At 38.3% G+C, this 14752-nt stretch overlaps 1 protein-coding gene across 45 annotated transcripts in view; it reads left to right on the top strand.

Annotated features, from left to right (window-relative positions):
- DLG2 (discs large MAGUK scaffold protein 2) overlaps positions 1–14752 on the top strand; it is a 988777-nt gene that overhangs the window by 962197 nt on the left and 11828 nt on the right. For 24 of the 45 annotated variants that reach the window (XM_030286703.4, XM_072937115.1, XM_032751294.3 and 21 more), the window contains 4 exons: positions 2851–2892; positions 12412–12462; positions 13442–13543; positions 14439–14611. In XM_030286703.4, the coding sequence (XP_030142563.1) occupies positions 2851–2892; positions 12412–12462; positions 13442–13543; positions 14439–14611 (368 nt within the window). Of the gene's footprint in view, positions 1–46; positions 93–2850; positions 2893–12411; positions 12463–13441; positions 13544–14438; positions 14612–14752 lie in introns of all 45 variants that reach the window. The other 21 variants (XM_032751280.3, XM_032751297.3, XM_032751298.3 and 18 more) reach the window with 3 other exon arrangements.

The raw sequence follows: 14752 nt of genomic DNA on the forward strand, positions 1-14752 counted from the left end.
GGCTGTTCTTCCTTTCTCATTGCTCTCTCTGGGGACTTCCGTGCAGGACATCCCCGGATTAGGTGACGACGGTTATGGAACAAAGACTCTGAGTAAGTTCCCAGGAATGGTCACTGTAAACCCTTTTTTGTTTTGTTTTGTTTTGGCTTCTGTTTCTTCTCTGAGGACCCTCCACTCCTAGCATGCACAAGATAGAGTTTTATTTGTTACCCAGCTGTGAATGCATTACAAATGTTTCAATCGTTCTGTTCTGCATGACGGTATTAAATAACATACAGTGTATCAAGCAGACACTTTCACTTCTTTTGTAATAACACCTTTTGTTTCTGACAGTATATTATTGTTCCCATCATGGCAGTTCTGTAGAGTAGCATACCTAGAACGCGTTTTGCTGCCTAGACTGTTCTTTTCAGCAACAACCCTTCCCTCTCCATCTAAAGGGAAAATTAAACATTTAACATGATCACATCCTGAGGAGATCAATAGAAAATTAGTTTATGCTGTTGCTTCTGCATTTTCAGCTTTTTGCATGGGAGTGTTTGTTACTTTGCTGAATTTTTAGATTACTATTTGTTATTAATGGAAGAAGTCATTTGCAGGCTAGAGAAGATCATGCATTCTCCAAAGCTAATTTTGGACCTGTTTGCACCATTACCAACCTATTTCTGTCACACAACCTTAATCAATTTCTTTTCTGATGCAGCAATCCTGTCTCAAGACTTGGCATTGCAGAGTATATAAGGTGTCGGATAATTGCTCAGAAACAATTTTTCTTCCTCAAAATGTGAACCTGAAAAACTGTATAGAATTATATATTTGCTGCTGACTTCTACATATACAGCTACATTAAATTCTGTATCCAGAGCTAAATAATGTAAACAAAATGCCACTTGCATGCATTTGGCTACTTGTTCTTCAGTTATTTTTCCTTTTCTTAAGCACCAAGTAATTGGAGCAAAATGTGTGTTAATGCTGAATTGCCTGCTGTTTTGTATGTGCTTTTTAATTGCAGGAATGCACATCCATGCACACAGTTTTGGAGATTATTCTGTTTCTGACTGAATTGTGGAAGGAACATTTTAATGGTTTAACTTAATGCCATGCAGTGGCTCACAATTTAAAGATGAAAGCTTTATCTCTTGTACAAAGAAGAACGGTTCTGCAAGACTGGTTTTGCCAGTGATAGACAGCAAATGTCACTGCCACCTGAATTTTAACCATTCTGTGATCATTTAAGTGTCATAGCAGCTAATTAGTAACAAATGCAGATCTTTCCCTGCTAGAGAAAAGTAAAATACTTCAGATCTCATAACCTTAGTGAATATGTGTCCTTACAAAGAGAATTGTCTATAACACCCAGCTATTTGAAAGTTACCTGAATTCTGCAAATTTATATGGAACAAAGTAGAGCTGAGGTATTGTATAGGCTGTAATGCCTGTATAATATTGCACCTAGTTTTAAATTACTGGTACGCCACTAGACAGTCCCATTAATCCAAATTTTGTTAATTTTCAACTCAGATGTGCTTTTTAATGACAATTCTTACTATAAAGGTTGTTTGTTATTTTTAAATAAAGTTTTTCAGGGTCCTGTATAGCACATTATTTTGAGATAACCCTTGTTAACTTGCTACAAAATGTCTGAAAGTCATTATGCTGTTTCTTCTTCTTCTATGTTTTCTTCAAAATATAAGTTGAATTTTAAGTTTTTTCCTAAGCTCAAGATCAAGGTTTCCTATTACTGTTTTTATAGATATCATTCCTTCTCATTTTTGCTGCTCCAGTAGCCCCATCATTCCCAATCTATGAACCCTAAGGCATTAGATTTATACATGGAGGAAAGGCAGCAACTTGCAGAGAATTTTGGCACTGTTTCTGTCTTTCTCATTAACCCAAGGTGCTCCTAGATGTACAGCCATTATGCCATTGGCTTCTAAATGTCCTGAACCAGCTGAAAAGGTCCAACTGACAAATGATCTTTCAGGTGCAAAGTAATCAGCATTTCTACCAGAAAAACTAATGTGGTCCTGCAGACCTCCCGGAGATGGTCTTACTGTCCATAAATAGTCTGCTGACTACAGTTTTGGAATTATTTTTAATAATATGGTAATAGAAACAGGACACCTGACTTGAAAAAACACAAGATTGACCCCTCATGTTAGTTCTTCTATTCCTTTTCACCCATCCAGACTGGTCTGCTAAAGGTTTTCAAACTCCAGCTCAAATCCCGAGGCTAGACAATTTCTGGAAAAAGACTTCTTACTTTTTTTTTTTTCCTTAGTGTTTTCATTGGCTTTGTCTTCTTTATTTTTTATTTCCTCTTTTGGACAGGATAGATTAGATACAGTTACAGTATTTCATACCAAAATAACTTTCATGTTAATCTGTTAATCCCTGTGCACAATCCTTTGGGATAGTGCACAGTGATTAAAGACAGACACAGGCTAGAAGGTTAGCAGGAATAGTTTCAATGCATTAGTGATGCACATCTTTGATAGTGCAGACACTTGCATGTCAATAAATTGCTCAAGACATTGAGTAAGATCAAGTTGACTATAATATACATGGAAATGGAGTTATCAGATATGTCATTTACTGTCTATCACAAAAAGACATAGTTTTGCTATGCCACATACCAGTAGCTAACACAGTCTCTTTCTGAAATGTCACAAGAGAGAAAGCTTTCATTCTACCTCTGTAAAATATCTGAGCACTTTCAGGTGATGTCAGTGCACAGCTTTGATTTCTGCTCTGCATAACTACCTTTGCATGACTGTGGCAGTTCTTTTAAGTTTCTGCAGCTCTGTGGTGCTTGGTTATGTTCTTTAATTTGCTGTACTGTTCTTGCAGAACATGTTTCTTCTAATGCCAGCGATAGTGAAAGTAGCTACAGTAAGTTACTGCTTTCATTAGAGTCCTTTTATTTTGCATTGCTTGTTTTGTTTCTTTTATTTTGTTTCTCTCCTTGCTACTCTTTTGTTAATGTTAAAAAGATCACTGGAGCAAATGGCTTGGAATTCAAATTTATGACCATGTCTTGAGTACAAAGCTATAAAAGAAGACTGGCAAACTTTATAAGAGAGGGGAGAAAGGTTGTTACTTGTGATGTATTAGGGACATAAAACTAAACCTGGCTTTGGGTAGCCTATGCAAGTCAGGATTATTTCATTTAGTGACAAAAGTTTATTTCAGTGGAAGTGGGAGAAGTTTCTTGATGATCTTTTAAGAGTAAAGTTACTGCATAGCCATAGTCAAATCTATAAGAGGCATCCTTTTTACAAGGTCACAATTTTTACTTGCATTTCTGCATGCCTGTATGGATGGCTAAGAAACAGTCCCAGAAATTTCATTGAGCCGTTAGTTTTGACAATACAGTTTTCCTAATTCATACTGCACTCTTAAAAAAAGGCAAGATAGATCTTCACTGCTTAGGCACTGCCACTGAATGTTACTGATACCATGTGAGTGGGGGTCCCAACCCTGCATTCTGATTTGCTGGGATTTACAGACTCCATATGATCATATAACCAAGAGGCAGATTGTATGTTCTGGGTAGTTCTTAGTAATGCCTATAAATTTAACAAATATCACTATTTTTTGATGTTCTGAAAAAAACAAGGCATTAAATAAATGACTACAAATGTAATAAAAGATAACTAAAAGACAGAGTGCTTGCTACATCACTCAGTTGTTTCATTTATTCAAGCCATTTGCTTAAAAAATTGAGTTTTCCACCAGTCACTCAGCACTTGTGCAAAGCACCCACATACATTCAGGTAATCAATGGTATCATACCTCATGTTTACTACTCCTGATATAACATAGCAGTTGAACTCTGTTGATAAACACTGGTTTGTTTCAGCAAAACAGCTAACCTTCTCCTATTCAGCAATGGTAAATTACTTCGTATTCTCTTGTATTGAAAAGGTTTCCTTGGAAAGCAATTGCCAGAGTCACAAGAAAATGGTAGGCACTCTTGAATTGACAAGATCCAATTCTGAACTGTTTTATTTTTAATGTGCCCTCTACTTGGGAGGAAAGTCAGACTTTATTTTTGATTATATTTATATTGAGATATAATATGCTCTTTCTCCCAACTGACTTTACAACCAGAAATTAATTAAAGGATTAAATTTTCAAAAGTTTGCACAAGTCAAATCTCATCCAGACCTGTATATTTCAGGGAGAGCTCAGGGTAAAAGCCCAGAGGAGAATCTGGATTTATGAACTGTCCCAAACAGCAACCTTCATAGGAGTGCCCAGTTGCAGCCAAATATTTGGGGCATGCCCACAAAAGCTTATTACCAAATTTGATCATCAGACAGGCCAGGTAGACAGTCCTTCATTGGCTGTGTAATAGCTTAAAATAAAGTGTGTTTTTTGAGGTGCAAGAAAGGTAACAGAAACAATTTGGGAAAGTTAGCTGGAACATGGATACTTGGAAGAAAAAGTAGTGCTGGAGTAACAGCTGCCCATGGCAGTCACTCTCCTCTAGAGCAGTTTCCATCTGCACAAGCTCTGATCTCACTCTAGCGGCATCCTGTTGGCTGGATTTTCCCACACATTACTGGTATTTCCAACTACTTCTGCCTGGTGGAGAAGATGCTGGCAGGGATTTCTTGTATTTCTTTTCTGCCTACAAGATAGCTGTGCCATTAAGAAGCAGAGGAAGCCCATCTTAGATTATGTCAAATGAAAGAGGCTTTAAAATACAGAACCTGGTGCCCAAAGGCCTGATTTAATATGCTAAGGGTTCATTGATATGTGCTGACATGATACTTGAAGGCATGACTTTGACAAATTAGCAGCTGTGGTTCCCAGATGGAAATTACTGTTTCAGATGGCCATGGTGGCACCTGAAGTCTAACCTGACTGTGTTCAATTTCCACCTGGCCTTTCCATCAGCATATCTCCTGTGGGAAATTAAAGCCCTCTCGAGTCCAGATGATTAGTCTTTGAATCTTCAGGCAAAGAGATCTGAGATCTGGTGTGTTGACATCCCATTGCACAGCTCATCACAGCAAATCTCCCCTAGAAAAATTATGAGTCAGGAGCCAAGAAAAATCAGATGAGAGTGAGAGGCAGGTGGTCAGAGAGTGAAGTCAACAAATTGTGAGGGCTGGAGATAAAAGAGATGAGGCTTGTTAAAGAAGTTCTCTTTTCACTACAGTTCTCACTTTGTGGGACTGTTGAGAAAGGATGCTACACTGTAAAAGCTTATCAACATTTCTGATGTGGGAAAAATATCTACCAGACATATTCCTTGAAGATTTCCTCACTACCTCCTGATTTATTTATTCCTAATGAAGGCTAAAAAAAAAAAAAAAAAAAAAAAAAAGAGTGTCCGAGGTAACATTCCTGGCAGAAGAAGTCAGCATGCAGTTACTATTTCTCCTGTTCTTGTTTGCCTCTGGGTAGCTGGGAATGGAGCTCAGCATCAGCCACTGCCGTAGAACCAAGTCTGTATTAACTGCATTTTCACCCAGCCACGTTGCAGAGCTGTTTCTCACTGTGATGTAGTGTCACTTTGAGAAGAGTCTGTGTGTTCAGGGTGAGGCAGTGCAAGTTATTTTGCGAGGACACCATGTCTGTTGACTTGGAAACTCATCTAGCCCTTGATCTATGCACTGGTGACATGAAGCACACTGGTGACATGCAGAGTGCTTTTTTTCTTTTCTCTTTCCCCAGAAAATTAGTAGGAAGAAAAGGGTTGCCTGCCCCACTGCTTTCTGAGCTGTGGCAAGCTGGGACAGAGTGGCTGGCTGAAAAGCTGCCTGGTGGGAAAGGATCTGAGGATCCTCCTCAGCAGCAGCTGAACATGAGCCAGCAGAGTGCCCAGGTGGCCAAGAAGGCAAATGGCATCCTGGCCTGTATCAGCAATGCTGTGGCCAACAATAATGTCACCAGGGCAGGGATTGTCCCCTGTACTCAGCACTGATGAGGTCACACCTCCAATCCTGTGTTCAGTTCTGGACCTCTCACTGCAGGAGAGACATTGAGGGGCTGGAGCACATCCAGAGAAGGACAGTGGAGCTTAGGAAGGGTCTGGAGCACAAAACTGTTGAGAAACAGATGAAAAGAAGTTGTAGTGAGGTGGAGTTAGTCTCTTCTCCCAAGTAACAAGCAACAGGAAGAAGAAATGGCTTCAAGTTGCACCAGGGAATATTTAGATTAGATAGTAGACAGAATTTCTCCACTGAAAATGTTATCAGGCATTGGAGCAGGCTACCCATGGACATGGTTAATTCACCATCTCTAGAGGGATTTAAAAGACATGCTCAGGGACATGGTTTAGTGTGACTTGCCAGAGTTGGACTTATTTTGTCCAACCTAAATGATTCTATCCTTCTATGATTCCATGAAATTATCAATTCTTGTCCAGAACAAAGAAAATGTGTGTGGGTAAGAAATGACTGTCAAAGGCAAGGTGTTCTCCTGCAGTCCTTCTTATATATCCCTATTAAAACAGGCCAGTTGGAGTCCAGACTGAGGCGTTCTGCATTTTTTCTGGTGGGTCTCTGGCAATTGTTTTAACATATTTCTCTAACTTTTGCTTCTCACGATGACCATTTAGCAAAAACTAGCTAGTGTCAAAACCTGTACTACTTGATCATTCCTAGAACCATTCCAAACCAGCAATATTGAAGGATTCTGAGAAATGTTCCGGCTGTGACCTGGACAGTGAGGAATCAGGGGGTTACAAATCAATTGGCTTTTTCTAGGACATATTCTGATGTGTTCATTATTTTTAGGAACATACATTGCTTTAAAATATAGCTTTATTGGTATTGCTTAGAGTATTTAGATGAACTATTGCTTATATCATCAGGGTTAAAAAAACAGAAGCTAGATATTTTTTTATTTCAAAAATATAATTGAAAATCCTCCAATGTGGTCTGAAGAGAAAATTCTTTGACCACTTCTAAGCAAAAAGAAGTTGCAAAAGGTAAACCAGATTTATGGTAGGTAAAATAAACCAGTGCTTATGCCAGTGCCATTAACACTTGGTTTGTTATAAAAAAATAGGGCTGGAGACAACAGTGGGATATTCTTTCTCCCAACAGATACCCTTCAGCTCCAATAATTTCAGGGCAAACCACAGACACATTTGAGAGTAAAATCTAACCCTTTATAAATAATAGTATTTTGGGGCCAGGAACAAATGCTGGCTCGATCGTGAAGGGGATGAGTTGCTACACAGCTGCTGCTGAATCACACAGCCACACTCTTATGAAGTCTATGTTAGTTTATTTGTTCCTGTTCTCAGCAGTAAAGCCAAGTTTGCAGAGTGATGTATAAAGTCCTGGTCTAGCAGAAAGTTGTTCTTTTTGTGACAAGGACACATACAGCCAATTTTTACTTATCCCTGGACCAGTTAATTAAACCATGATTCAAAGTTTATTTTGAGCTCTGTAACTTAAAATGTTTTGATTTCTTTTTCAAATCAAGCTTGTAAAGATAGATTTTTTTACCATGGACTCATCAGTTTTTATTTTGTGAGACATGATTTTCATAATGGGCAAGAATTTTAAGTCTCTCTGCATATGTGTTGTAACACTCTTACACATAGTTCAGTAAAGGTTTTTACAGCTGTCATCAAAATTACACACACATTTGTCGCATCTGCTCAGTCTAATTGCATAACTGGTTGTGATTGCACCACTTACCTAGAGAGGCAATACATAACTAAAAGTTAAAAATAAGGAAAAGTGGTAGGAAAAAAAACTTTTAATTTCTGTCAGCAAATTAGCAAGTCACTCTTCCTGTGAAATTTGAAGATTCATAACAAGGTTAAAGGAGTCTTGATTATTACAATAGGTTATTGATTAATAAGGACACTTGCATTGGCTCCCATAATTACTGTATTATTCAGGCATACTCAAATGCCTGGCATACTGCCACAAGTATTGAAGTCTCATTTTATACCCACACAGCTGTATTGATCTTTGCCCATAGACAGCTTCTCAGTATTAAGTCCATGCTCAGACTACTGATGATCATTGTACATATTGGATTTCCAGCCTTTCATAGCTATCAATAAATTTCCGAAAATTATGTGTTCACATAAATAGGGCCCCAGCAAAGGGATTTTCAACCAAATAGAGGCAGATATATTGTCAATGCAGCCTGTGCAAAAGCATAAAACCAACAAATTGATTTCACCAAGATATTGCAAATACAACTCAGGTAATTAATACATTATCCCAAAACCTAAATGGATGGTGGCAGTAAAATAAGCCTTCTTTGAGTTAAAATCCAGGTGAGCAACAAAATTCAGCAAAGAGCTGGAAAATTAAATTATTTGGCTCATTTAAAGGAATTTCACATGTGTATTGATTGCAACCACCACCAGTAGTCCAACCATTTTAATGAACCCAAAAATTCTCTTTTTTTTAAAACCATAAATAACTTCTAGCTGTCTTTATTAGTACTATTTTTTTTAATTCATCTACTTACATGTCTTTTCAGATTTTTTCATTCACAGATATTAATAGGATGCGAAAATCTATGGATTTCCACTGCATAGGTTGCTGGATTAGGGAGGGTGTTTACATGGAGGCTGCCACATGGCAGGTCACAGCAATTCTCCCACCCCATTACCCACATGATGGGTGCAGGTACACCAGACCTGTGGAAGCCCTGGATGCTCTGGCAAGGCAGTCGGAAATGGGGCCTTTTTATGGGTTACATGAAAAATGCCTGATATCTACCAGGTCTGCAATGAAACTGGGTTTGAGCCTTTCACAGGCTCTCTGCCATCTAATCAGAAAGGAAAAACAGAGGCATCACATTAAGTCCATTTCGGAGCTACCCATCTGAAACTCTATAAAATCCCTTAAAAAGATTAAATTAATACTCCTTATGAAATTTATCTGTCAGCACAGGACCTTGCTGCCCAGTTTATAGAGGTTATGTGTTATAACAAACTCCGGGTTATTCTTCTATTCCCAAACATGAGAAAACGCCAACAGGCAAACCAAGAGCAAAGGGAAGCAGGGAGTGGTCCAGAGAATGTGAAAGCTCTTCAATAATTTTACCCATAAGTTTATTACATTTAGGAAACTTTCCCTTTTTGTCTTCCATTCCTTTATAGTATTTCTTTTCTTCTCTTTTTGACTTAATGGGATTTTACTGAAGAACAGGAGAACATACCAAAATCCTACAGAAAGGTCTTTTTCTTTTTTCTCTTTTTGTTTTATCTGTTAAATGTCACGAAGATTTTCCAGATCAATACAGCTAACCTGTGCTAATTAAGCTGTTAATGTGGGGTTTAAATGAGGCTTAGGCAAATGATAAGAGCCTGTGTCCTGATGGATTTCACACTGTATCTTCCACCTCAAAGCCATCACAAGGTTAGAGCAATCTGATTATTGATTGACTCTAGAGCTCTTAATACTTTATGGACTATTTGCAGTACTGACTGAGTGGAGATCATTAAAGAGATCTAGGATAGTTAACATGCAAAAGAGTCTCTGAGGACCTACAGGATTTTGTCTGGACAGTACATGGCAGGACTTAACTCACTTGGAAATTTGAGCTTCCTTAGTCCTTTTTCCAGAAAAGAAAAACAGTGGAAATGGTGCAGCTTTTTCCCCAGTCACATTCCCGTGTTGAGTCTGGAAATGAGGGCTGCAGATCCTTACCTCAGGAAGATGTCTGTCTTTAAGTTTTTGTGCATCACAGTCAGCCTCAAAGTTTCTCCATGCTTACTGCAACATTTTCCAATGGCTTTAACTTCAGCACAATTCTAGTCTGCTGGAGAATTTTTCTTTGCTTTCAGCCTGGCCACAGATTCACAAGACATCTGTAAAACAGGCTCATTTTTCTCCCTAGCCCATACCCTTCAGAGACTGTGGATGTAGCAAAAGCTTTAGCATAGGGACATGTCTGCCAGAGATGGGATAAAAAAGAAAGTAAAATCTGTGCTGGCTTATCAGTGCTGGTTATAAATCTGTGCCAAAGCCAAGTATTAGTCCACAGAAAGGAAAAAAAATAAGAAAGAACAATATTTTCAGAGTTTTATTTATTTGCCTCCAATTGCTATTGACACTGTCACTCCCATGAGATTCTGCTGTTTAACTGCAGATGTCTGCATCTGGCTTTGCTGTTTAAATGCTGTTTGGGGATAATGGAGACAGATTCGCCCTTCTGACTTTTTCTCTCCTCACAAAGTAGACATGTAAAATAAGTCAGATGACCCATGTCTTTCAGAATAAGCACTTACCTATTTGTAGGCAGCCATTGGCTCCAAAAGGTATCTAGGGACTAGCTTGGCATAAGGATTCAAGCCTCAGGTTTCTGAAATTAGTGAAATGAAATTCCTGCTGTGGATCTGTTTGCTATTGAAACAAGTTCTAAGTTTAAGATGGCATTTGTACAAACAGGTTCCCCACTATTTGGTTGGTATGTGATGGCTTCATCGCCCATGCTACGACTGACTTTCTCAGGCTGTTGAAAAATATAGCCTTGGCTCCTGTGCAGTAGAGGACAGAGAGTGCAGGAGCACCCTAGTTGACTTTTGAGAGTGGATTTTTTCACCTCCAGAGAAATGAGACATCATGACTTGTACATCTCCTCTAAAACTTACTGAGAACTTTATGGGAAACCAATATATGTGATGCATAAAACCTAAAGTAACAATAATTCTAGGTTTCCAACTTTGCAAAAAGCCAAAGAAAAGTGATTACAATATCAAACATTTGCAAACAGAAAAGAAAATTCTTTGTCCACACTCCTCATATGTTATGTGGTTTTATCCTCAAATGCTTTATAATCTCTTCCTTTTATTAAAAATTATGTTCTCTCCTTTGCTGCTTTGACACCATTGCTAGGCAGGAGTGAGTCCTGTCACTTCTTCCTCTCTCCTAACACATCAGTACACTTTTTTATTGCTGTTTCTGTCAGTGTCAATAATTACATTATTTTTACTTGAAGACCTCTCTTACACATTTGTCACTGCTGCCTAGGTACTGTATCACACACAAAAAAAAAAATCTATGAATGTAGCAGATTCATGGAGTGGGAGTCAGCTTAAGATTTATCCATAAAAAATTTTGTACTGCTTGGGAGCTAAGCATTGCATCCAACACAAAGTTTGTTAATACAGTCAGTGTTCAAGGGCAACTCAGACAGCCGGCAGGCTACTTCTGGGTGATATGTACCTGCCTCTAAATCCTACATGTATTTCCATCAGGCAAGGCAGCACTCTTCCCTTGTATGTGCACACTTTGGTTTGGCAGGAGCCTACCAGAATAATATAACACAGGCTCACATGCATGCAAGCATATGAAATGAAGGCAACCCTGTCTATTTTATAAAGCACTGGTATGCTTTATGATACTCTTTCTTCTCTAGTATCCCAATTAGTTGCAGAATCCCATCTATTGATCTACTCACAGACAAACCCTGAACTGAGCAAAAACAAAGTCATCATTTTAAGCTTTGCTAATTTGTATTTAGAACCTGCCAGAGCTCTCATGTGGTACCAAGTATGTGACAGTAACCCAGAAAAAGAAATGAGTAGGAATTACTCATGCTTTTGGTGAAGAATCCTCCTCCCTCTCCTCTTTCACTTCCTTGGATGGGAGAACAGCGGTGCATCAGGACTGCACACCTGCACCCAAGTCATGGTCCATATAGTGCCACTTGTTTCTCATGGCAAATTTCTCTGCTTTAGTCCCCTAAATATCATCATGAGGAAACAGCACTGTCATAAACGGTCATAGGGAGGACAAATGTATACAATACAGTACTGTGAGACCTTTGCTGAAGAAATTAAAAACCTAAATATGATCTTGTACAACCTTTTCTAGGTGCTTTAGTAGGGGGGGTTGGAATAGATGATCTCCAGAAGTTGAAAGTCCCTTTTAGCCCCAACCATTCTGTGAGTCTGTGATTTGTGTTCAGGGAAAGGATAAGGATCAGAAAATAGCTCACAGCTAGATGTTAGACTGTGAATGCAATAGACTGTAGAAGTTATGTACTGAAGGACAATCAACCAAAAAATAAGTACCTATTCTGTACATAAAAATTGTTCTGTCTAGGTAGCCTGTTGATTTACTCTGCAGCAACATGTTAGGGCCTTAACAACAGGCAAAACACTCCATCTTAAATTGCTGCACTACCCTTACAAACAGCCTTCTATCAAATCACAAATAATTGCATGTTGCCCATCAATAAAAAAGTCCAACTTCAGTAAACAGAATTGAAACACATGGAAGGGGAAGATAGGGAAGAAAAAAACTGTGTCCGTATCTGGAAGTTACAATGGACTTGGAATGGTTCAGGTGAGAGGCTTATCAAGATAGAAGTGTTGAACCTGGTCTGTCTCTATGTGAAGCATTTTATCAAACTTAAGTACCTGACATGTTACTCATCAGCTTCAATCTCTTCTCTTTCTTCTCTCATCAGGAGGCCAAGAGGACTGCATCCTTTCTTATGAACCTGTCACAAGACAGGAAAGTAAGTTTCATCTTCTTTTCTATCACTCTTCCTTATGTTTTTAATTTCAGAGTTTGGGAGCCAGCAGAGCAGTAAGCCTTGCTCTGACAGTCCCAAATTCACTGTGGCTTCATTTTCTTGGACACCCAGTCTATTTTCACATGAAAAAAACCCTGATTTTATGGTATTCCTTGGAAGCCACCACTTCTTAACATTCCCAGGACTCTTCTCCCCAGTACATTCTCATGGACTTCACTAGTACAGAAAATTAATCAGCCTACAAAATATTGATGTACATTTCTAGATTTACTGCAATACTGTCACATGGAAAGCCTTTACTATTTTGCTTCTCATGTGATACGTGCCACTGTCCAGGGCAGACAAACATATGGAAAGGCAACTTAAAATGGGAGCACATACATCTGGTTTAATGGAGTATGCACCCATGTAACTTGAAGTGAAAAAAAGACTACAATAGCCTTTCCATACCTCATGGAAGAGTCCATCTGCAAGCATTTGGGAATGGCCTTGTTGAATGATAGCAAATATATCTATGCTTCTACATAGTCATTTGACTTGTGCATGGACCACCACAGAGCAGACAAACATATGGAAAGGCAACTTAAAATGGGAGCACATACATCTGGTTTAATGGAGTATGCACCCATGTAACTTGAAGTGAAAAAAAGACTACAATAGCCTTTCCATACCTCATGGAAGAGTCCATCTGCAAGCATTTGGGAATGGCCTTGTTGAATGATAGCAAATATATCTATGCTTCTACATAGTCATTTGACTTGTGCATGGACCACCACAGAGCTCCGCAGTGGCACTCATTCCATTCCCCTTTTTCATGTCAATGAATAAAATATTCATCAATAAAATGTGCTCCTAAATTTTCACTTCATACGTAAAGACAACAACTCTGGTTAGTGATATTTGGGTGCATTTATTTATTATTGTGGTAAGACCATCAAAATATGATCCTTTTGTTTTTCAGTTAATTACACCAGGCCGGTTATTATTCTGGGTCCTATGAAAGATCGGATCAATGATGATTTAATATCTGAGTTCCCTGATAAATTTGGGTCATGTGTACCACGTAAGTATGATTCTACTCCTAGTTCTGCAGCTGACTGAATGGTATCCCTTGGTGACACACATTAAGTAAATTTCTACAAAAGCAGCATCCATGATTATGTACAGTTGTGTTTCTCAAAAGTCATTTTTTCATCAGACAGTAAAGGTGAAAAGAACGAATAAATTTAAAAAAAAATTTAAAGGTTGTGAACATCTGGGAAAAAAATTCTGAAAAGTTTGAAATTCTAGTAAAATGTAAGAGTTTCAACTCAATTGCACAGCATCCACCAGTAAATATACAGAATTATCAGTGATTTGTGTGACATATAGACTGTTGAATCAGAAAGCAATGTTAGACCCTGAATTAAACAGAATATTTATATCTTGCACAATTAGAGCTTGCTGTTTATTTGAGGGCCTAATTGCAGTCATAATTCATTGTAAATGGTTGTCTCTGGCAATACACGAACTTAAAACTACTGGAGATCAGAACAGAATCAGGCTTATAAATAAGGCTAAATTGAGTTGGTGAGATCACAATTAATTTTATCACTGTAATAACATTAAATTTAAAATATGAAATGCATTTTATATTTGAGGTTTGTGTGTGATTCTGGTGAAAAAAAAAAAAAGTGGAATTCTGGTAAACCCTAATTTTATTTTAGCCTGTATTGATTGGAGGTAAACATCAGAAGGTATTACTACAAAAAGACGGCTTTATTGGCTTAGCTCCATTAAAAACAATATGGAGTGTGGAGTATTAAAAACAATATGTAGTAGCCAAAGATCTGCTCTCAGATGTGAAGTGCCCTCACTTAGATCAAACCCAGCATTGCCCACTGAGCAAACCTTGGTTGCATTTTTCGCACTAAATGATTTTGAAGACTTGTACATCTTCTGTCTTTTGTTTCATGCAGATACCACACGGCCAAAGCGTGACTATGAAGTGGATGGGAGAGATTATCATTTTGTCATTTCAAGAGATCAAATGGAAAAAGATATCCAAGAGCACAAATTTATAGAAGCTGGGCAGTACAATGATAATTTGTATGGAACTAGTGTCCAGTCTGTGAGATTTGTGGCAGAAAGGGTAGGTTGACAGTAGTTTTATTGCCAATGCAACATGATCTGCTTTGTTTCCACATTGTATCTCAGACATGATTCTCTGCCAAAAGTATAAAATAGCTGCAAAACGCCATCCTAATATTTATAGGCTTTATAATGTCTCCAC

This window comes from Taeniopygia guttata, chromosome 1, assembly GCF_048771995.1.
Source record: "Taeniopygia guttata chromosome 1, bTaeGut7.mat, whole genome shotgun sequence".
In the NCBI taxonomy this organism is placed as follows: Eukaryota; Metazoa; Chordata; class Aves; order Passeriformes; family Estrildidae; genus Taeniopygia; species Taeniopygia guttata.